Raw genomic sequence first — 23,185 nt, 5'->3', positions numbered from 1 at the left:
AAGATTCAAGATGGAAAATGCTATCCGCATCCAAGACTATGGATAACTATCGAGTCAGAATGCAGACTGAAAGCTTACTATTTTCACTTTTTTTTTCTCCTTTCATGTGGATTTTCCCCTTTGGTTCTGATTCTTCTTTCATTACACGACTAATGTAGAAATTTGTTTATGATTGTACATGTATAGCCTATATCAGATTGCCATCTTGGGGAGGAGTGAGAAAGAAAAAAAATGAAAATCAAAATCTTATAGAAGTAAATGTTGAGAATAAATTATGCCAAGGGTGGGGAGAGGGCAACCCACGGCCAGGTGAAGGATTCCTGTAGCTTCCTCAATATATGCAATGTTCTTTCCAAAGCCAAGTAGAGCAGGTACTCTCATCCCCATTTTACTGAAGCTAAGATTAAATAAGTTGCCTAATAGCAGAGTAAGCATTGTTCAATGTATAGAATTATCAGTCCTGACAGATGGACAATGGAAGCATTATCATCTTGATTATGTAAAGAATAGGAAGAAACTAAGGTTCAGAAGGGGGAAGGAATCAATCCCTTCCAACAAAGCTTATGTTAGCCGCAGGATTCAAACGCATGTTTCCTTAAGCCTAGGAAAATATGCAAAACTTCCCTGAGGCCCCAGACCCCCTTAGTGTCTCCTTCACCCAAAGCTACTTATTTGGGACCTGATTCATTGAAGATGCACTCCTGCTTAGACACCATCATCAGGGCTTCCTTAATGGCAGGATTTCAAGTAGTTGGGGAACCAGCTAGTTTTCACATAAACAGCACAGAGGTCCTTGTTCAGCCTGACCCCTCCTTTGAAAATACTAACCAAGCATGTATTCCCTGGCAGATGCTGGGCCCTACAGTAGGAGCTACAGGAGGACAGGGGAAGGAGAGAGAGGGGAGAACACTGAAGGTCAGGGTAGGATACAGACAGATTTATTAAGGCACTAAAAGCAGATGGAGGCTCTGCGTCCAAGGCTGGGGTGCGGTGTGGGAGAAGCTGCTGCTACTTTGGTGGGACCTGGATCTCAGAGGCTGAGAAGATGGGCAAGATTGGTGGGGAAGGGAGAGTTTGGTCTGCTTCTGCTCAGAGGATCTCTAATTCTTCCCAGTTTGATAGGGCTGGGGCTCAGTGGACAAACTTTGGAACAAGTGTGTCTTTGTTCCCTGTACCCCAGTGTGTCTCAGGCTCCTCCCTACCCCCCAAATCAACCAGGCTACTAGCTGTCACCCCAGATGCCTGAGAGGGCCTATGTGCATCTTCCCACCCTCAGCCTCAAAGTGCTAGGGCCGCGTGCAGAGAGGTAGCCCCAGGAAAGGAAAGCAAGGGGACTGCACAGGCCCTGGGGGTCACCCCACCGGGGAGGGGTGGAAGGCACGGGGGGGGGGGGCTGGCATGGTCAGGACCACGAGCTGTGTCCAGGCGGGGCAGGACTCGGGAGACAGAGGCTCAGACGTGAGAGAAAGCGTGGCTCTTGCACAAAGGCTTGTCTTTCTTGGAGTAAAAAGTCTTTCCTTCCAAGTTGATCTGGCAGATCTAGGAAAAAAAGGAAGCCCAGTCAAACAGTATCTAAAAAAGAAGAGAGGGTCCAAGAAGGGAGCAGCCCTTCCCTCCAGGAGGGAGAAGAGCCCCGGGCTGCCTACTAGAGACAACCCCAACTGGGAAGTGAACCAGTTGGGGCCCAGAGACATGGACGGGACGCTGCTGTGGATCAAAACTAGGGAAGCCTCGGACCTGGGTTTGATCCAGGTGGGCTGGCCCAGACTAGAACTGGGATGGGACAGGGTCAGAGACCAGAGTAGCGTGGATTGGGAAGGGGGGGTGGGGCAAAAGGGATCCAGCATCAAGGGAGGGGACTCCATGTGGGACAGGGCAGCGCTGGGATGGGAAGGAACAGGACCACGGAGCTGGAAGGGCCTCTGGAGGTCTAGTCCTCTCATTTTACCAATGAGGAAACTGAGGCCGGAGAAGTGAGAAAGCTTGCCCAGTGTCATACAGGCAGTAAATGACAGCTGCCATTGCATGGAGCTGCCTCGGGGCCATGACCCGATTGGGGTCTGGTCCCTGGGGGACGGGCCCAGGGTTGGGACTGGAATAGAGCTGGGGCAGGGAGCTAGATGGGAAGATGGCTAAGGCAGCTGCAGGAGGAGGAGGGAAAGGGGCCCTCACAGCGCAGACGAAGCAGGTATCGTGCCAGCTGAAGCCCAGAGCTTCCAAGAAACGGTCCCCGGCATCAATCTTGAAGTCACAGCCCCGACATTTGGTGCCGAACATCTTCTCATAGTCTGGTGGGAGGGAAGAGATGGAGGTCTGGGTCTAAGGTCCCTCGGCTAGCCCCCAGCCAGAGGAGATGCCCTCCGGCCTCTGCCTGCCCCAGGCACACACCTCCCACAGGACGTCTTTGCCCCTCCGTGCCTGTCCCTGTAATAGGGAGGAGGACGGGGGACGCTGCCATGTCAGGACACCTCTGGGAATCAGCGGGGGTTAGATGGGGTGGGGTCCGCCCACATGTTCCCCAAAGTCCTGTTATTGCTGTCATAGCAATTGGCCCAAGGAGGACTGGGGAAGGAGGGTGGGGCCCACGGGCTTTCCGGGTTCCGGCTCCAGACTCTGCCTGCCCCCACTGGCCCCACCTTTACCTCGCTCACAGTAGGGCGCTCCCTCCTCCATGTAAAAGGCGCGGTTGCGAATAGGCGTCTTGCAAGCAGCACAAGTGAAACACTGCACGTGCCAGGTCATCTTGAGGGCGTGCATGATCTCCTGGAGGTGGGCAGGAAGGGGCACGGGCCTCCTGACTCTGCCCCTCTCCCGCCCTGCCCCCCAGCTTCCCTGGTCCCCTACCCTGGAGGCCCCCGCCCGTCCCCACGCTCACTCCGGCAATCTTCTTCTTGCACTTGGCACAGCTGGGCGCATAGCGCATGTCATAGCACCGGGGGCAGAAGATGGAGCCCTTCTCCTCAAAGAAGCCGCCCTCCTCCAGCACCTTGCCACACTGGCCACACACAAACTCCTCGGGGTGGTAGGAGTGGCCCAGCGCCACCAGGTAGCGGCCTCTGCAAGGACGGGGGAAGAGGAGGGTGACAGGGACGGCGGAAGCTCCCCGAGGGTGTGCCCTCCCACCCGGCGCAGGCTGGCTGAAGGAACGGCTCAGGAGCCCCCCACTGAGAAGTCTGAGAACCTCCTCCACGGCCCGGCCATGGGGCGAGCCCCTCCCTGCTCCGAGCTTCCCCTCTCCCTTTGTACACCGAGGGGCAGCTGGACTGGGCGATGCCCAACATCCCATTCACCTCGAATTTACGAACCGAGCTACTCTGAGTCAGCAGGGGCTGTCCCCTCACCACCTTCTTACACCGGTAGTACAGGTACAGAGGAGAGAGAGACAGCCGAGCCTGCCGGGGAGTCAGCTGTCTCCCCAGCCTCCGTCCCCCCACCAAAGTCCTTATCCCTCTTCCTCTGGGAGCAGAGAAGTCCTAAGTGTCCTTTGAAGCTACACTTGGGTCTTGAGTAAGGAAGGGGGACTGGTCCTTGAGGATGCAGGAGAGGTTGGACAACCCTGATGAAAATTTGGGGGGCTGCATTGGAAAGCAGGGAAGGAGGATAAATGGTCTCTCACGACTAAAGGACCTCAGACAATGGGACTGTTTCCTCCTCACTAGCTATACTTTTTTTTTCCTTTTGGCAAGATAATTGGGGTTAGATGATTTGGTCAGGGTCAGCTAATAAATATCAAGTTTCTGAAACTTTATTTGAACCAAGGTTCCTTCTGACTCCAGGGCCAGCACTCTGCCCGCTGCATCACCTACCGGCCCATGAGTTAATGGATGTCAGCAGATATTTATGACCCCTTCTGTCCTTCTGATGTCCCAATCAAAGCAGTCCTGTCACAGTTCTCCATTCTCATCTTTCTCCCTCTTACATCAGGGCCAACCCCCCAAGGCTAGGGATGCACTCTATCGTTAGAAACCTTTTTATTTTTTTTCCCCTTCAAGGCCTCTCTTAGATGCAAACTCCTCCAGAAATTCATCCTCCCACTCAGCTAAGGGTTTTCACTCCCCCATTTTCCTAGAGCACTTCCCTGAATCTCTTTGACCCCACTGCCATCTATTTAGCACTGCAGTACTGTAGTACCTGCTACAGCCCCCCTAACAAGAGGATAAGCTCCTTGAGGTGAGAGGCCATCATCTATTTCTGTGTTGGGTACTTTCACTCCCTTTTGCCGTATCCTTTACCTTTACAGTCTGATTCCTAACTTCATCATTCAACTGAAACTCTGTCTGAAGTGACCACGACCTTTTAATTTCCAAACCCATCGGCCTGTTCTGTTCTCCTTCTCCCTGACCTCTCTGCAGCCTCTCACACTGCTCATCAGCTTCTTTCTCCCCCTACCTTCTGACAGCTCCTTCTCAGTCTCCTTTGCACCATTTGCATCTAGATCACAACCACTACTACCCTGGTATGGATGTCCCCCAGACTTGGTGCTGGAATTTCTCTCTTACTGTTTTTCTTGGTGATCTTATTAGCTCTGATGGATTCAATTATTATCTGGAAGCAAATGATTCCTAAATCTTCAGTGTAGTGTGCACAGGACTGGACGTAGGAGTCAGACACCTAAGCCTGAACTTCACCCCAGACGCTTGGTGCGACTCTGGGCAAGGCACTTAACCTCTCAGCCTCAGTTCCCTCATCTGTAAAATGAGGACAGTAGGAGCGCCTCCCGGGCTTACCACCTGGACATCCCTCTCACCCGCTTCTCGCATGCAGGGGTTACTAGGCCCTGGTAGGCCTGCTCTGCACTCTCCCTGACACAGGCCCCCTTCTCTCCTCTGACAGTCACCACCTCCACACCTCCTGCCTGCACGACCGCACGTCTCAGCGGCTCTCCCCGCCAAGTCTGCCCCCCTGTGCTGCCACTCTTGGGCCAACAGATCTTCCTAAAGTACCAGTCTGACCACGTCACCCCCTATGCAAAACCTCAGGTGGCTCAGACCTAATCCCAGGGTCGAATGTGCCATCCTTTGTGAGACTTCAGAGCTCCTTACACCCTGGGCCCTCTCCCCTCACAGTCCCCTTATACTCGCCAGCTGCACGTGCCCTAGGGTCCTAGTCTGGCACACGGCACTCCAGCCCCGGACTCTGGGCATTTTCTCTGCTTGCCCTCCACGCCCGACGCCCTCACTCCTCACCCACACAGCAGGGCTCCCCTTCCCCTCAGCATCCTTCTGCAAGAAGCCCTTCCTAATTTCCCCTAATTTCAGGGCCTTCCCTCAGAGATTCTCCTCCACTTATCCTGAGCAGACTGTGCATAATTACACGTTGTCTCCCCCATCAGACTGTGAAAGAGCCGGGGCTGGTTCTGCCTTTTTTCTGTGGTTCCAGCACTTACTCAGCACGGTGCTGGGCACACAGCAGACACACAGTAAGTGCTATTGAACTGACTTGTTCAATTGAACTGGAAAAGTGCTACAGAAAACGGCAGGAGAGGGCTTGGGAGTCAGGAAGGCTGGGTTCACATCTCCGACACAGCCTGGCTCTGGCTCTTGCACTCCTGGGCCCCACCTCAGCCTCCGGGGGCCTCAGCCTGAGAGGTGCCAGGAGGAACCAATCTGCACTGAGAAAAGGCCTTCCTCGCTGGGAGCTCTCTACCCCACTGGGATCCCAGCTCCCCGCACACAAACGGGGGATTCGGGCCACCGCCAAAGCCAGAGAGGGAAGGAGAGGGACGGGCTTGCCTGCGAGCACGCGGCAGTCACCCAGAGTTTTCTGTCACGGCGGGGCTCGGGAGGGCCACCTACCGGATGACCTTGTGGCACTGGTGGCACACGGGAGTCTTGCTGCTGTCGGGGCCCAGCTGGGCGGCCTGCACGATGGAGTTCCGGTTCTGCACGGGGGTGGGGGTGGCCGGCTGGCTGTGCCGCGTCAGCACGGTGCTAGTCTTGTCTGGGGCGTAGCGCTCTGCGAATGCTGGGTCCACTGCCCAGGGGGGGCGACTGGCGGGGCCGGAGCTCCAGGGGCTGGTGGGGCCTGTGAGGGCCGAGAGCCAGTTCTCAAGGCAGCCTGGGATCTCACCCCTGCTTCCCACCCAGCCTGGCCCTCCCCAAATCCCGATGGTCAGAGGGATAGACACAAGACTCCCCTCCCCCAACTGCCCAGACTAATGTCCAGAAGGCTGGCACCCTCAGGGGCTATGTCTAAGTGTCCTCTTCCCCCTGCCCATCTTGCCACCCCTTGAACCCCAGCAGCCAGAAGAAAAGACTTCTGCACAAACCCCAACCCTGCCCTGGCATACCAAGCCACGCCCTAGCAGATAAATGGTACTCTCTGGGCAGAACATGGTGAGAGACTGGTTCTGATTTATTCCTCCCCTCTCCCCTCCCCCCCGCTCCTCCGCTCACCAGATCTGGGCTCTGGGGTCAGCACAGTGGAGGCCGAGGAATCTGTCCTTGGTACCTGGCTACAAAAATCCCCAGTTGATCTCCACATGGGACTCCGGCCCAGTGAGCATCCCCCTCCCCGTAACTGTGGGTCTCCTCTGACCCCGGCTGGGCAGCGCAGTAACCCGAGGGCCTCCCCAGGCCCCAGCCAGGCCTGACCCGTTAATGGAATCTGAGTTCCCCTGGCTGAGCAACAAACGAGCTGAGGCCCTCGGGTGGTCCCAGCCTGCATCCAGGCCCCAAACCCAAACTCACAGCCCCCCGGGGAGAAAAAGCTCAGACCAGGCCCTGGGTAGAGAGGCACCAAGCATTACATTCCCCATTCCTGCTGAAGCAGGAGCTCCTATCTGTGCCTACACCAGAGGCCCTCGAGGCCCTCCCACCACTTCCCAGGACAGAAGCATAGGTAGATGCTCCTCCAACCCGTGAGCAAAGTCAGGGGGCCTACACATGCTCGTGAGGGCACTAACTCCCTTGGCCCCAGGACTCAAGAGCACCTTAGGCCCCTAGTCAGGGCAGCTCGGACTGAGGATGGATTGGCTAGTGGTCTTCTCCCAAGATCCCTTTGCCAGAAAGACCCTCTCCCCATTACTTGCAGAAAGTTTCCTGAAGGCATGCAGTGGCTATGAGTCAAGGACCTAGGTTCTAGCCCCAGATATGTCTTTGGGTCAGTTGTTTAACATTTAGGGGCCTCAGGCTCCCTATCTGTAAAATGGGGGATTCTGAATGTCCCTTCCCAGGTCTGACAGTAAGAGCTTCAGGGATTCCCTCCCCAACAGGGAAGGTGACTAAACCTTAAAGACTGCCATCTTTCTGCATCTATAAATCTGGTGGCCCAGCCGCCACCCTTCCCTGGAGACCCATGCCCCAAGGGAGGTGTTAGATAACCAGGGAGGTAGAGAAAGAGAAGCAGAGACAGAGAGAAAGAAGAACATTTATTTCCACAGCTCAGTCCAAAATGTCCCCCTCGTTGCTCCCAGCTATAACCATCACATCTGGCATAGCTGGGCAAAAGTCCCTGCCAAGGAATGACCCTACAAGGGCATTTGGAAGCGGGGGAATGTGTGAGGAATCACCAAGTTCAAGACCTCACATCAAACAAGGGCTCTTGAGCATGGCCCTCCAGAAAGGAAGGCTCAGCCCAGGCCCAGGATCTGGGAGATATGGACATTCTCGAAGACTGCCTTAGATCACCTCCTTAAGGGGGCCAGTCAAGGGAGAAGACGGGAAGGGATTGCCATAAATCTCCATGGTCCAGGAAGCGGGGCCTAGGGGGCAGATGGCAGAATGGGGAAGTAAGGTATTCAGGGCAAATGAATGAGAAGAGTTATCTCAGGGGATGAGAAAGGGAGCAGCAAAGGTTAGCAGGAAAGCTGGGAGACAGGAACACAGGCAGGCAGATTGGAGGCCAGCCAAGGCTTGTACTAGGGAGCTGGGAGGAGGGTCTGGGCTAGAACACGTTGAGCATGTGGGCAGATCGATGGTGGTGCCAGTCCCGTAGGCGAGTGTAACGGGGGCTCTGCAGCTCCAGGACATACTTTTCCCTGAGGGACAGAGAAGAAGAGGAAAAAGGAAGGAGGAAGAGGAGAAAGGAGGAAGAGGAAGGCCTTGAAAACTCCAAAGCAAGGAAGCCCACCTTAGGGCTAAACACCTGCTGCTCTGGGAGCCACCTATGATTCTAAAGCTTCTTGCAAAAAGCTCCCATTGGTGGGGCTCTCTAGAATTTATCATGGAGCAGCAGGGCTGGACATGGCAATGCCAAGGAGCACAGGGGCCTGCTGCAACCCTGTCTTACCTGGATTTCTTCAATTGCTCTTCATCAGGGTCTTGCACTGAAAAAACAAGAAAGGGAAGATCAGAGAACAGGAAGGTCCCCTAAACCCTCCCACTCTCACCTACAAGCTTTCCTACAGTACTATACAGAAGAACAGAGGAAGCCTGGGCCCCCCCAAAGGGAGGCAAGGTAGGCAAGAAAGCTGCTGTCCAGCAGGAAAACTAAAGTTGGATGTGGTGAGTGTCTTCTGGGAAAAGCCTGAACAGTCTGCTCCTTGGAAGAGGACCTCAGGAAGGAGTTGAAATACTACCTGGGTGGGGCAAGAGGTCCACAATTTCAAAGCTGGAAGGATGGAACATTGGAGGACATCTGGTCCAGACCCTACCAAAGCAGGAAACCATCATCTACAACATCCAGCTGTGTAGGCACCTCCAGTGACACGGAGCTACATAAGAAAACCCTCAGAGTTTCTGGAGAGCTCTGAAAGTGTTTCTTTATACAAGGAACAAAAATCTGCCTTCTCTGCAGTTTCTACCTACTACTGCTAGTTCTGCCCTCTCGGGTCAATCAGAAAAACTATGACCTTTCTTCCATATGAAAACTCTTTAAGTAACTGAATCTGGGAAGAGGGGTGGAGCAGTCTACTGGAGCCAAAAACATTCCATTAGACTCGGAGTCATTTGAGTCCTATGCTAAGTGACCAGGGGCAGAAAGTACTTAACAAATCCTTGTTGATCCACCAATTTAAGTTAAACTCCCTGTCCTTGTTTTACTAATCTGTAAAATGGGAATAAGGCATATAATTCATAGAGATGATGGATCAAATGAGATGTCTTCATAAAGTACTTTGCAAACCTTTGCTGATGTTCAGTCATTTTTCAGTCATTCCTGACTCCTCACAACCCCACATTTGGGGTTTTCCTGGCACAGATACTACAGTGATTTGCCATTTCCTTCTCCAGCTCATTTCAGAAATGAAGAAACTGAGGCAGACAGGGATAAATGACTTGGCCAGCTAGGAAGTATCTGAGGCTGGATCTGAACTCAGGAAAATGGGTCTTCCCAACTCCAGGCTGGGTCCTCTACCCACTGCACCACCCAGCTGATCTATTTGCAAACCTTTAGGTGCTAGATGAAGTTCAGCCAACAATATTGTGTTTCTCTCCTCCCCCTTCCCACTCCCCACCCCCAGCACCTAACTTTTCTACAAGTCACAGAAATAGCCTAGTAGAATACAGAAATAGTTCCTTTGATTGCCCTCTCCTATGACACCATCTCCAGTTTCCTCTTAATCCTGGTCACTCTCTTCTGGATATATTTCAGTTTGTCACAGCCCAAGACTAGATACCAATATTGCAGATGGCCAAAGCAGAGGACAGCAAAACCATGAGCTTTCTCACTCTGGATAGTCTGAATTCTCATCTCTGCAAAGGCTGGGGTTTGCCTAGATGACCCAGGGGCTTCCTTTTGACTTTAAAAAATTCAACACCCCTTTGAACACAGCATGGTCCTTTCCCACCTGTTTTCTGGCTGATGCATCACACATAGCTTATTGCTCTGAAGCTTGCATCACTAAGATTCCCAGGTGTTTTCCCCAAGGGCCTCTGTCCCATACTTCCATAACTGATACACTCTGTCCCTCCTGAGTTGTTCTCTCCCAGACAGAAAAGTTCAGGGGTCTGCTCCCATGCAGAGCTGGGGGCAGTAACACGCATCGGTTCCTACATACAGCTATCCCTCGCCGGGTACTTACTGAACTCTGTGCCAGTGAGGTGGGCCAGGATCCGGAAGGACCGGGACTGCCCAGTACCAGGGCGTGGCTGCCAATCCTCCGTGTTTTCCATCAGACGCTTTTTGCTGGCATCAGGGAGTGACCGAAGGGGCTGTCTGTGGGGAGGGTGGGGTCTGGCTCAGGCCCCCAGGTTGCAAGAAGCCTCATCCCACCCTGGCTGTGGTCCCATTAAGTTCCCTCCACATCCCTGCCCAGAGACAATGGAAGTTGGCCTGAAGGGGGGGGCTGGACAACCCCAGGGGCTGGGGACAGTGTGGAGAGGAGGCCCCCAAACAGTGAAGAAGGTAAGAACTGCCTCCAGGGGCTTAAGTGAAAGGGTGTGTGTAAGGGGAAGGTGAGCAGGAGGAGGGGGGAAGGTTATACATCCCCCATCGGACCCAGGAAGAAGAGAGGGACAGGCAGAGGGAGCTCACTGACTTGTTAGGGGTCTCCACCTGCAAAGAAGACAGACAGACAAGGAAAAGGATGGAGGAAAGAGGGACACATACAGAGGGAAATGGGGGAAGAGACAGAGGAAAGAAGTCAGATTAGCCACAAGAAACAGGTCGAGTCCGCCGAGGGAGCAGGGGTGTGTCTGTGACAGGCTGTCTGAGGTGTAGGGGTCACATGGCTGGGGGTGAATGCAGTGGGGTGCAGGTCTGTAACTGCTGGGGGGAGGGGGAGTGGGTAGCGTGGCTGATGTCTGGAAGGGAAGTGTGAGTGCCTGGGGGGCTGTGTGTGATGGTTGAGGTCTGCCCCTAATGACCGGGGGGGCCACATGCGTTACAAAGGGACCTGTGTATAACGGCTCGGTCCTTGGACCCTGTCCTCTGAACCCCAGCTGGGCTCCCCCAGCCAAGGACCAGGCCTAGGTGAGAAACCTCCCCACCCAGGCGGCCTCTAACAGAACTCTTTCCGAACCAGAACTCAGGTTAAGGGCTCAGTCAAGTCAAAGAGCCTCGAATCCTCCAAAAGGAGGGAGAGAAGAAGCCCTGGGCCCCCAGAAAGAGGGGCCTGCCACTGCCACACTGACCCAGGCTAGAGGACTCTAGGAACAGTTTGGTAAAGAAGGGCGGAGAGGTACGGCACAGACACCAGAGAGAGTGGAGAGCACCAGCGTCACTGGGCCCATCCAAGCCCTGGCCACGTACCCATTCTGCTGAGGGGTGAAGGGGGGTGGGGGGACTGGGCAGGTCCCTGGCTTCACCCCTGTGCTCTCAGCTGGCGAGGCAGCCCCAAACGGGCGGGCAGTCTTGTTGAGGGCAGCACTGGGTGTGAAAGTATAGCGTGGGGGCTCAGCGGAGGGGGGTGGGTCCTGGGCAGAGACAAAGCAGAGCACAGCATGAGCAGGTGGGCTGGAGGGGTAGGGCATGCAGGGGGCAGGCAGTGCTCCAGGCACACACCAGGCAGAGGCCCTGCCCAACCCAACCCCAGCATCCCCACCTTCCCAGCAAGATTTGAGATCTGAAGGCCCACAAAATTCATCTCTTCCCTCCTCCCTTCCCTGAAAAATCAGCTTCCTTTCCAGCGTAGGGGCCAGTCCTGGGCTTATGGGGTCCTTATCTCTCTGCTTTTCCCCCCACAAGGCCAATGGGCAGGATGCCCAGAATGTGGGATCCACCCCCCTCCCCACAATAAATCAGCCTCCACAGACAAGGGCCCCAGGAGGAGAGGAGCTGGGCTGGTCACGTGTCCCACTCCCCCACATCTGGCCAGAGGCAGGGGGCAGGCCAGAAGCTCAGGTTTCAAGCTGTAGCTAATGAGGGGCTCATTGCACCAAGGGATGAGCTCATCCCCTCCACCCCACACACAGGCGGGGCCAGGAAGTGGTGGGAGCCGCCCCCTGGGGCACCAAGGCTTGGCCTTCCGGGGAAGGGGTCCAGCTCCTCCTCCCAACATTCCCACGCAAGCAGAGAAGGCGGGCACCCCTGGTGCCCCTGAAGGACCATCTCATCCTGCCCAGGCTCTTTCAAGCCCATTTCCCTAGGCAATCAGAACCCCACGTGACCCTGACACATCCCTCTGCCGCTACTCCAGCCTCCACACCCCAAATCCAAGGCAGAGCCCTAACTCCAGTGCAGAGACAGGCACAGGTACAGAGACAAATTCAGACACTCAGCCCCAGCCCAACTGCAATGACAGCCACAGAACAGGCCCGGATTTTGGCCCAGGAAGGAAACCGTGGAGCAGTGCTGAGGCCCAGTGGGAACCCAGGTTCCTCTCCCAACACTGCTCTCTTGGGCCAGCCCTCGGGAAGGCAGGGGCCACTTCAGAGTCTATCGGTGACAATGGGTTCCCTCCATTCTCCCTCTCTACCTAGAGTCCTGTTTCCCTCATAAGAGACTGAGCCTTAGTCAGCTTCCTACCAACAAAAGCCATTCTTACCTTCTGGGGTTTGCTCACAAGGGGCTGGGCCCTGAAAGACAAACAGAGTTCAGAGTCAGGATAGAATATATAGCTTCCCCTCACCCTCAAATCAGCCCCCACTCCCACCCCGGCCTCTTCCAAATATCCTGCCAAGTGTTGCAGCCATCCTCTCCCCACGGTGAACCATCCGGGGCCCTTCATCCAGAGAGCAGACACCCTAAGAGCAGGTGACATTTCAATAGCCATTATTTCCCCCATGAGGTGGGTAGTATAGGTATTGTCCTCAATTTACAGAAAAGGAAACTGAGGCACAGAAAGGTTACAGGGATTGCCAAAAAGATTTATCACACAGTGGGGAGACAACAGAGTCAGGAAGAGAAGGCAGATCTGCTGACTCCAAGTCTGGTGCTCTTTCTGGTTAGCTATTTCCTTCCCCTCATTCATCAAACCTGTGAATCTGGTTCCACCCATCAGGCTGGGAAGCCTTCTGGCTTGAATGTAGTGAAGAATGGAGTTGTGTGCAGTGACTGTATATACAGAGATACCCCTAGATGTGGGGGCCCACCGCTTGAGGAGGAGGTGTTTTGGAGGTCTTGGACACAGAGCTCCTCAGGAAATCAACTTATCCCACTCTTGGACCTAGCTCTGAAATGGGGGCCCTGAGATCAGGCAGAAAATAGGACAGAAGGAACAGGAAATGTCTTAGAATCTACGGTAGTAAAATGTGGTTCCTGGGATCAATACTAAGGACTGACAGAGGCATCCCTCAAGGTGAAAAGGAACACCCCATCCTGGTCAGATGCAGAAAGGGACCCAGGAGTCCATGCTCAGGTCATTGTTTGCCACACACCTGCTGAGGCTGAGGCTGAGCTGCTCCCCGCAGGCCCGGATTTTGTTCTGAGCTTCAATGTGGGTCAGGTTGCTGGTGTTCTCCCCATCGATGGTCAGGACCCAGTCCCCCACACCCACTCCAGCCTGAGCTGCCTTCCCCCCTGGAGTCAGCTGCAGAAACAAAAGCCACATAAAGAATTTCAGACATAACACAGCATAGTAGATAATGTGCTGGAAGACCTGGATTCAAATCTATCTGACATTTAGTTGCTATGTGATCTTGGGCAAATCACTTAAACTCCACCTGCCTCAATTCATTTATCTATGAACTAGGGGTTAATAATAGCATCTGCTTCAGAGGGGGCTTTGTGAGGATCAAGAGATAATACATGTAAACCACTCTGCAAGTTTGAAAGCACTATATAAACACTGGCTACTATTAATATCAAAACAGGAGGGGGCCTCAGAGATACAGTCCAACCCTCTTGTTTTATTTATAATAGTGGGAAATGAGGCCCAGAGAAGAAAAAGAATTTGCTCAAGTTCACACAGATAGAAAGTGGTACAGGAGAGATGATAATCAAAATCCTCTTAACTCTAAATTTAGAATTCTCTCCAAAATATCAAAGCCCCCCAGAATCCTACTGTCCCATTCACTGTCTGATTAGTGGAGTCCACTGCAGTGGGTGGTGAGCCCAGGCCTTCTCCCACCCCCACCGCCAACTGGGGCAAGCTGCCATGGAGGGGACAAATACTCACAGCCTGGCTTGGGCCACAAACCACACGGAATTCCAAACCCTGTTTCCTCATTATAGGAGTTTCAAGGGAAGAAAATAATGTCAACAAAAATGTTTGGGAGATGGAAGCTTCCTAGAGAAATGAGGCCTGGGTCAAGTCTTGAAGTGGGTGGGATTTTGAAACAAAGTTGGAAGAGTGGGCATTCCAGGCCCAGGGGACAGCTTGGGAAAGGGTGCAAGACACCAAAGCTGGGCCACGTGGAGCAAGAGATGAAGCTGCCTGGGCAGTTCTCCCACCAGGTTGTGGAACTCCTCAGAATCCAGGAAGAAATCTGGATTTTATCTCACAGGCAAAGAAAAGCCATGGAGGGTACTAAGAAACTGAGTCAGAGCTGGCGATGTGGTCATGTGAAGAGATGGAGGTGAGTTAGGATACTATCAAAAAAGGGGAGAAAGGATGAGATCTTGAGCAGGCACTTAAGAAAGTGGAACAATCAAGAACCAATTATATCAGGGAAGTCAAGGAAAGACAATGTTTCCTTTTGTTTTTGACAATGTTTCAAGGCTTTAGTTGATGAATAAAAATCAAAGACCTCAAAGAGACCAGTCACAGAAGCCCTCTGGGTTTGGAATTAAAAGATCTCCATTTGAATCTCTGCTCTCCTCCTTGCTACCTATAGGACATCCATACAAGGAGGTTCAATGCTGAATTAAATGGGCTCTAAGGATCCTGTGAGCCCTGGTGTTCTATGCTTTCAGTGGGGGTGAAAGTCAGATTACAGGAGGGTAAGGAGAGGGCAGCAGGAACAAGCAGAGGTATGAAATGGAAGTCTGCCATGGCCCTAAGCCAGCAACAAGGTCTGGCTTCCCTGCGGGGAGTCCTCCAAAGTACTCAGGTCCCCCTCAAGTCTCCCTTTCCTCTCTGCTGGAGGTGCATCTAGACAAGAGTAGTTAGATAGATTCACAACTAGTGGAATGGCTGAACAAAAAGAGTTATTAATAGTTCAATGTTAGCTTAGAAAGTCTTCAATGGAGTGCCCCAGGGATCCTATTTAACAAGAGATCACAGTTGATAAAAAGGCAGTTACCTAACATGCTGGATCCAGAGTGAGAGAAGGCTCAAGCCCATCCAATCATTTAAAAAAAATGTACCTGTGATTTCATCTATGCGTGGAGCTACCAGTGTGGAAACCCTCTCCCTTTCCACCAAAGTAATAAATCGGTAACTTGTTGCCTGGAATACCGAGAGATTAAACAGTTGCTCTGTAGTCACACAGCTAGTATCCACTGTGCCACATTGTCACATAAGGATAAATGTAACAGCTTATACCTGGATTCAAAAACATCAATAAGTCCAAGATGGGGAGGGAGGATAATAAGGAACAGTTCACTGAAGAAGATCTAGAGGTTTTAGTGGCCTGCAAGATCAAGTTCAATGAGTCAAAAGGCAACAGGACACCCAAAGAAGTCGTTTACTTCCAAGGGGGTGACAGCCCTGCTACAGTCTGCCCTGCCAGAAGGCATTTGGAAAGGTGGATTCAGCTCTAGGTGACCTCATATTAGGACTAGGAGGAAATGGCACATATTTCACTTAAAGAAAGCTCATAATAGTTACTTCTGACAAAAACTTTTGGTGGTAGTGGATAGAGCCCTAGATGAAATCCTGATTCAGCCACCTTTGGCCACCCTGAGCAAATGGCTATATGTCTCGTGGCCTCAGTTCCCTCATCTGTAAAAAAGACACTAACAGCACCCACCTCGTTTGGTTACTGTGAGGACCAAATATGTTGGAGCTCGGAGAGCTCCTCGTACAAACATAGCTACTGTTATTATGGATCGGGCAGCTGAGTCTGTGACTCCGTTTCTATCGGGGACTCCCAGATGAGGAAACTCTCTGCCAAGGGAGGTTGTCGCCTTTCTGGCAATGTAAGTCTTAGAGATTTGCCTAGATCTGAGAGGCTGGATCCTTGCCTATCGTCACACAGACAACCTGTGTCAGAACTGGAGCATGTCCTGGAATAATTATTTTAATTATTATTTGAAGGGCAGTATATTGGGAAGAAGGGATGATAGTTATTCTGCTGGACTTTAGAGATCGAGAATGTTCAGGGAAAATGGGTACAAGGGAAAGAGAGGCACGTTGAGGCTTGACATAAGGAAAACCTTCCCAGGATTTAACACTAGCCAGAGGGGCCTGGGCTGATCCAGGAGGCAATGGGTTTTGGGCTTTCCTCCGGGTCTTTGGCAAAGGCTGGAGGACTGCTCTTCAATGATGTTCTAGAAGAGAATCTTATTCTGATATGGAATGGAAGCCCCTTCCAGCTCCATGACTTTGATCCCCAGGCAGCCACAATCTCCCCCCAGATATATTCAAACTAGAGGCTTGGGCATTCTCCCAATGCCTCGGTCCCCGGCAGCTCCAGGCCATGGACAACTTCAACCACTGGCTGCCTCTCTGGCCTGAGACCTAAGGGTGAGGCAGTGATTTCAGTGGGTGGGAGGTACTGACTGAGGCCTCTCAGGCCCGCAGCCTCCGGCCCCCAACCACAGGCATCTCCCAGCCCAGTGCATCTTACCCCCTCCCCCCATCACCCCAGACATTACCTCATCAGTCAGGCCAGAGCCCAAAAGGAGCTCCGCCTCAATCCTAGGGTCAGGGAAGGGAGGAGAGGGGGAGGGTCACAGCTCTCAGAGCTCAGGGAGGGGACCACCCACACCCTAGCTCCTCCCCTAGATGCTAGGGCTTGGGCCAAGGGCCCCGCTGGTGGCCAGCACACCCTCAGGTCACAAGGGCAGGAGGCCACAGTGGGGTCCTTCCCTAGTTCTCCAGAGCCTAATACTATCTCTAAAACTGGAGAAAACTTCAAGTCTCACTCTCTAGAGAAGTTCTGCTTCAAAGAATGGCTGCCTCCTGGTTTCCCAAATTCCACTCTGACGGGCAGGATCTGCCTAGGTCTGTGCTCACAGGACAATGGCTGGCTGGAGCTCAAGACAGGAAAGTGTGGGGCCTGCAGCAGTTTCATTCCCGGGCAAAGCATGGTCACTCTGGGGCCCCTGACCTCAAGTATCCTCTGCACACAGAAAACTTATCCTGCAGTAGTCACCGGGTCACAGCCATTAAGTCTAAACCCCTCATTTCTCAGAGGAAAAAAATGGAAGGAATTTGCTCAGAGTCATAAAGATAATAAATATCTGAGGTGAGATTGGAACCCAGAACTTCCTTATTGCAATTCAAGTGTATGGGGAAAAGGGGAAATGCTGCCTGCCTACATTACAGTACATAACCCTCCACAGGAAAATCAGGTGCTAGACTCTGAAAGTCAAGGGGAAAGGGAGAATGATTCTTAATATCTTAATAGGGTTTTGGGGCATAAGTCAAAAACTGGGCATGGGGTCCCAACCTCTTACAATAACCTTCTTTATGCCCGCTACAATCTCTGACCACTCCAAGTCCTGGCCAAAGTCATCAGAAAGGACTTTTAAAGCCAAGCTTGCAGAAGGTGGACAGGCAGACAGCAGAGAAGGTAGAAATGGGGGAAGAAAGGGAGCGGCCGCTTCACACTCCAGAGGTGGAGGACTGGGGAAACAGAGAGTCCAGATTAATGAGATGGCTACCCCACCAAATTCTGCATTGATCAAAGCATACCCAGAATGCTGCATTCAGTTTTGGGCATTATGTTTTAGAAGACATTAATAACCCCAAAAAGCCTGCTTCTTGGAAGGTCAAACAACCTAGGGATGCTTAGCCTGGGGAAGCAACAAGAAAGCTATTCTTAAGTATGTGAAGAGCTGTCGGAGGGAAGAAGGAATAATCAGATATTCTACCTGGCCCTAGAACCAGGAGCAACAGGGAGAGCTGTAAAGGGAGCGATTTAGACATGACATCGGGGAAAACTTCCTAACAATTAAGGTTGTCTAAAACATGGAATGAGGAGGTTCATGGGTTTCCCCTTCTTCAAGCAAAGACCAGATGGTCATCTGCCTATTATGTCTATAGAGTAGTCTCGTGCCAGTATAGGCTAGACAGAGTAACCCTGAGGATCCCTCTGGCTCCAAGGTGTGGTTGGTAGTTGGGGGCAGGAGGCATCTGATGGCAAGACAGGCAGCCCCTCAGGAACCGGCCTCAGAACTTCATCCTCACAACCCTGATCCAGTGAAAGTATGGTGCCTGCCCCAGACTGAAGTTCAGCTACCTCTTCTCAGATCCCTCTTTGTCCCTAACCTGCCATCTTTCTCCCTTCCCTCCGTCACTCCCTCTATCCTTTCTAAAGCCAAATGCCATACATTCACCTGTGGGTTTCCAACTTGAGTATATGGACCTTTAGTATCTCAACTTACCACAAAGAACTACATGTTCTTTACCAGCCCCTCTCAAGAGACAGAGGTGCTCTAAGCCCTGGGCAAAGCACAGCTGTTCTTAGCCTTCCAAAAAGGAGCAAATTGAACTATTTTTTCCCAAATCCAGGGTAAGAAAAAGAGCACTTTGGGCAAGTCCCTTTTTCTTTGGGGCTCAGTTCCTCAACTAAAAAATGAGGAGGTAAGTCTAAATGATCTAAGGAATCCTCCAGTTGTGATGGTCTACATTTAAAGTTCTAAAGGCATCTTCTGGCCGAGACATTCAATGTTCCATGTCCTAAAAGCCCCTCTCAGCTGTGATAGTCTTGGTTCCATGTCCTAAAGCCCCTTTCCAGAATGACATTCTCAACTCCATGTTCTAAAGGCCCCTCCCCGAATGACATTCTTGGTTCTGTATTCTAAGCTCTCTTCCAGTTCTAAATCTGATAGGTTTAAAGTGCAAGGACAAGATGCAGTGGAGGCTGTCCCCTTTCCCAACCACTACACCTCTCAGTATCTGTAAATAGATACTATCTGGGCACCAGGAGGGTGTGGTGAGTGGGGGCTTAATCCACAGGCTCACAGGTTCCCAGGGAATAACTTGTCTCTGTTAACACAGTGAGCTTCTCTCTTCTATCCATCAGAGGATGGAGACACAAAGAGACTGCTGGCCTTCCAGTGCCCAGCTTCTTCCCGTGTAGTTTCCCTCCTGCCCCTCATGCTGGCCTTGGCCAGGCATATCCTCATTCTCCAGATTGTCAATTAACCTTGGGAGCTGCTCTGGTTCTATCTACCTCCTCCTCTGGACGCTGAGCTCTGCTTGGCTCTGCAGCATTCCAAGGCTTATAAGGCAATGAATGCCCAGCACCCGCAGTAAGCATGGAGAAGGGACAGGGAAGGAAAGGCCGGGACAGTCAGGCATCTGAGAAGGCTGGAAGCCAAGTCCTGACACTGGCCACTATCCCTGAAATCCACCGAGCCAAGAGACAAAAAAGGGGTTCCCAGAAAGCCACTAGGCAGTCACAGGAGGCCTAGATCAGGCGAGCCCCTGAGCAGCTACGAGTAAGCACTTAGAAGGAATCCGTGTGGGGAGGGAAGTTACACCCTGAGACAGGGTGAGAAGCCTGTGTCATAAGAAGCCAAAGAATGTCAGAGCTGGAGGGGGCCTCTGAAGTCATCCAGTTTCTTTTCTTTGTTTTACACTCGGAGAAACCAAAGCCTAGAGAGTGACTCTCCAAAATCACACAAGAAACTAGTAGAAGAATGGAGACTGAAAGACACAAGTCTGCACTTTCTAGGGAAGAATTCTCTTGCAACTAAGAGGCAGTCCACCCATCTCTGCTAGCTCAATATCCATTTACCAAGGGTATTTCTGAATGCTTTTCCTTCTCCTCACCTAGTCCACTCCTTCAATTTGTGAGTCCCTTCTTCTCCATGAAGGAATCCCTGTTTGCCTTCAAAAGATAGAATACTGGCTCAAGAGCTAAAAGGGATCTTTGAAACGCACCGGTACAATGTTGCTCATTTTAGAAATGAGGAAACGGAAGCCCAGGGAAGTTATGGATTTGTCCATTGTCACACAGGTAAGAAGTATCAGAAGAGGGATTTGACTCCAGATCCACTGTCTCCAGTCAATAAATCTTTTTTCCAATGTGGCACAATGTGTTAGGCCACACTGATCTCTCCCAGTTTCATTTGCCCAAGAGAGAGAATATTGCATGGAAGGAAAGAGTATAATAGAAAGAATTCAAGGCAGGGAAGCAGACGACCTGAAATAGAGGCCCAGTGTTGCCAATGACAAATGTGTGATTCTGGCTGAGTCACTTCCTATCCTCATGGATAATGTGAATGTGTTACATTAGTTAGAAGGTCCCATTTTAGTTTTAATAAACTAGGGATATACAGATATTTCCAGCATTCTCTCTATACTAGAATCCAAGCTCTTGAGAGGCAGAAAGAAAGAGGAGGAAAAGAATAATAAGCACTTATATAGCACCTACTATGTGCCAGACACTATGATAAGTGCTTTACAAATATCTCAATTGATCCTCACAGCCCTATATGATAAGTGCCGTTATTATCTCCATTTTACACTTGGAAAAACTGTGGCAAATAGAGGTTAAGTGTCTCACACTTAGGGTCACACATCTACTATGTGTCTGAGAGCAGATTTGAATCCTTCCTGACTGCAGGCTCAGAGCTCTATCCACTATGCTACCTAACAAGTTTTATCCATTTCAGTCTCACCCTTAGCATTGCTTTTTCCTCAAATAAAATTCAATTTCTAAAGCGTCCTAAGGCTTACAAAAATATTACAAGCCTAGAATGTGATATGCCCTAAGTTACACACAGAATAAATAACAGAAACTCCAAAAGTCCTCTAGTATGCTGAGAAAACTATTTCCTCACAATACTTAGTAAAAATGTTAAGGTTTTTAAGATAGGTATGTGTGTGAACATTATTATTCTCCATTTTATTGAAGAAATTGAGGTTAAATGACTGGCCTAAGATCACTTATGTAGACAATAGTAGAGGCAACATTCAAAACTAGGTCCTGAATGCAAAGCCCCAAACATTGTCAACACTCTTACATGACCTGGAACCATTGCTCTCCTGCCCACTAGAACAGCCAACAATGGCCCCATTCCCTGTGCTTGCCACAGCCAGCTCTGGAAAGGAACACATTAGCACCTATTGCCCCACCCTCATTGAATGAGGAGAGTAGGTTCTTATCTCACCCGAGAGATGGAGAGGGGGACATTGAAATCTTTTCCCCCTTGTAACCGGAAGCCCCAGGGAGCTGGCCCATCCAGTGTCACCTTGTACGGATTCATGGTGCCGGCTGATTTGTTCCTGGAGGAAAAACATAAAGGGTTCAGCTGAGGCAGGCAGGCCAACTGGTTCCCAAAACTGGACTACAGACATCACCCAGATGCCAGATGGACAATGAGCTGAGAACTTTGGTCTGCCCAGGGGATAGGGAGGGAATTGCTCAAACCCTTCTCTCTAACCTGGACTAGTCCTCCCTGACAGCATCCCCTACTAAGGTAAGGGGTTCTGTTCCAGGTCCCCTGAGAGCCCAGTGGGGAGCCAGGGGTGGGGAAGATCCCAAAGAACTCTCTTCTACCCCCCCAACCCCACCCCCTAAGCCTCTGAGTGAGAGCAGGGTCAGACTGTGGGCCAGAGTGAAACATGGAGGCCTCACTCAGGCTATATAAGGCATGAAAGCCGACACTGCAAGTTGGGGGCTCAGGGTGGGGGGGGAAGGGAGATTGTGGGGGAGGGAAGGGGAGGGGACTGGAGCCCATCCCAGCCTTGGCTGTTCCCCAGCCAAGACAGGAAGAGAAGCAGAGAACTCTATGAGCTGACAGCTGATCTCAGAGAAAAGGAGACCAGACCCAGGAGATGTACTGCTGGCTCTAGGAGGAGGGAGAGGACCTGCTGCTCCTTTTTCTGAAAAGCCCCCAGGGAACATGGGGAAAGGTGGCCTGGAACAAACAAGCTAAGACAAATAAGCCTTCTGCTGTCCCTTCCAGGCAACAGCTAAGGCCAATCAAGAGTATGGGAAAGTGGGGGGTCCTCTGAGGTCCTGCTTCTCAGAGTAGGAAAGGATTAACACTTTTGGGGAGGGGGTCTTTTGAGGGTCTGCTTCTCAGGATAAGCCAGAAGACTGTCAATTAAGGTGGGAGGCCAGGTGTATATAATATACCCAAAAATTCCCTTAACCCTCCTGCCTCAGTTTTCCCAGAAGCCTGCTAAAAAGTACTGTCCAACCCTCCACTGGACAAGAAAGATAACAGGTTTGGCAAGAGAAATTTTCTTTCCCTAAGAAAACATGGGACCCAGAGCCTGTGTTATCCTAGGCAAGTCATTTAACTGCCCCGAGGCAGTTTCCTCATCTGTAAAATGAGACCGGATGCCTTCGGCGGTCTCTCCCAATGGCAAACCTACGATCCTTTGAAGAAAAAGGGCAGAAACTCATGTCCAGAGGTCAGCATCCGTAAGAAACTGAGACTTCCTGACATAGGGCAAGCAAGGAAGGATGGCTGGTAGTGGAGGAAAAGAACTGATAAAGGCATCCTAAACCTTCCCCTCCCCCATCCAGGGGGATTAGAGAACGCTAAATCAGCATCTCCAATCTCCCAAGAAAGTAAAAAGCAGGGTTCAAGTTAGTATCTCTAACCTCCCCAGAATGGCAAGGAGGGGTGTCAGCCCCCTCCCGGGGGATGAAGGGAAGGAGAGGAGGGGTGTCTGCCGGGGAAGGACCGGGGTTCGGCTACCCATCCCCCCACCGAGGGAAGGAAGAGAGGAGCTGTCAATCAGACACCACAGAGGAAGGAAAAGAGAAGGGGTCCGCTTGGTCCTCATCTCCTGCTGGGGAAGGACGACAATGTTCCGGTCCCCCCCGGAGAAGTGACCCAGTCGCTGCCCCATCACCCCCCGAGACGGGGGACTGCTCGGGCCCCGCGGGGGGAGGGGCTCTCAAAGTAGGGGAGCGGCCCAGACCCACCGACAGACGCTGAGTAAACTTGGGGGGGAGTGACTCCCTCCCTGCTTCCCTCCCCGCTCCCCGGGCGGGGCCGCCGGCCAGGCCCTTACATGGAGTTGCTCTCGCCCCAGCCAGAGCCCGAAGCCCCGGGCCGGACAGGGCGGGGCGCTCTGAGCTGGAGGGGGCCCCGACACCGCCGAGCCTCGCGGGAGCCCCGGGGCAGAGGCGGGGGCGGCAGCGGCGGCGGCGCTCGGGGCGCAGCGGCCGCGTGGCACGGCGCTCGGGACTCGGCGGCCCGGGAAAGCCCGCGCTTGCTCCCCACCTCCGGTTACCTGGCCGCGCTCGGGGCGCCGAGGGCGCTGCGGGGACCGCGGGCTGCGCGCACTCGGGCCACTTCGGGCCGGCCCCTGCGCGCTCTGGCTCCGCCCGGAGCCGCCGCCACCGCC

At 52.3% G+C, this 23,185-nt stretch overlaps 1 protein-coding gene across 4 annotated transcripts; it reads right to left on the bottom strand.

Moving 5' to 3' along the window:
- Window positions 1–916: 916 nt before the first annotated feature.
- PDLIM7 (PDZ and LIM domain 7) lies at window positions 917–23,185 on the bottom strand. Of its 4 annotated transcripts, none has more exons than XM_051979040.1 (13): window positions 23,072–23,185; window positions 20,989–21,103; window positions 13,197–13,348; window positions 12,365–12,395; window positions 11,131–11,294; window positions 9,962–10,095; window positions 8,230–8,266; window positions 6,396–6,454; window positions 5,796–6,024; window positions 2,876–3,056; window positions 2,643–2,763; window positions 2,173–2,288; window positions 917–1,539 (listed from the first exon to the last, which is right to left on the bottom strand). In XM_051979040.1, exons 2-13 carry the CDS (start codon window positions 21,082–21,084, stop codon window positions 1,453–1,455), a joined length of 1,407 nt encoding a protein of 468 aa, XP_051835000.1. In that variant the 5' UTR covers window positions 21,085–21,103; window positions 23,072–23,185; the 3' UTR covers window positions 917–1,452. The 4 variants fall into 4 exon arrangements, with proteins under 4 accessions (XP_051835000.1, XP_051835002.1, XP_051835001.1 ...); XM_051979042.1 differs by lacking the exon at window positions 11,131–11,294 and adding an exon at window positions 10,418–10,434; XM_051979041.1 differs by lacking the exon at window positions 23,072–23,185 and adding an exon at window positions 21,262–21,373.

The sequence above is a fragment of the Antechinus flavipes genome, chromosome 2 (assembly GCF_016432865.1).
Source record: "Antechinus flavipes isolate AdamAnt ecotype Samford, QLD, Australia chromosome 2, AdamAnt_v2, whole genome shotgun sequence".
Lineage (NCBI taxonomy): Eukaryota > Metazoa > Chordata > Mammalia > Dasyuromorphia > Dasyuridae > Antechinus > Antechinus flavipes.
Note: the sequence above shows the minus strand (reverse complement) of the source record. Positions and strands in the feature narration are given on the sequence as shown.

Bases quoted from the DNA above. Each gene is read 5' to 3' on its own strand.
- PDLIM7 (XM_051979040.1), bottom strand. From the start codon at position 21,084: ATGAATCCGTACAAGGTGACACTGGATGGGCCAGCTCCCTGGGGCTTC. The intron at 12,396-13,196 runs GTGTGTGGCAAA...TTTGTCTTTCAG, and splicing joins CTCAGCCTCAGCCTCAGCAG to GGCCCAGCCCCTTGTGAGCA. The intron at 2,289-2,642 runs GTAAAGGTGGGG...CCCTCCCACCAG, and splicing joins AGCGCCCTACTGTGAGCGAG to ACTATGAGAAGATGTTCGGC.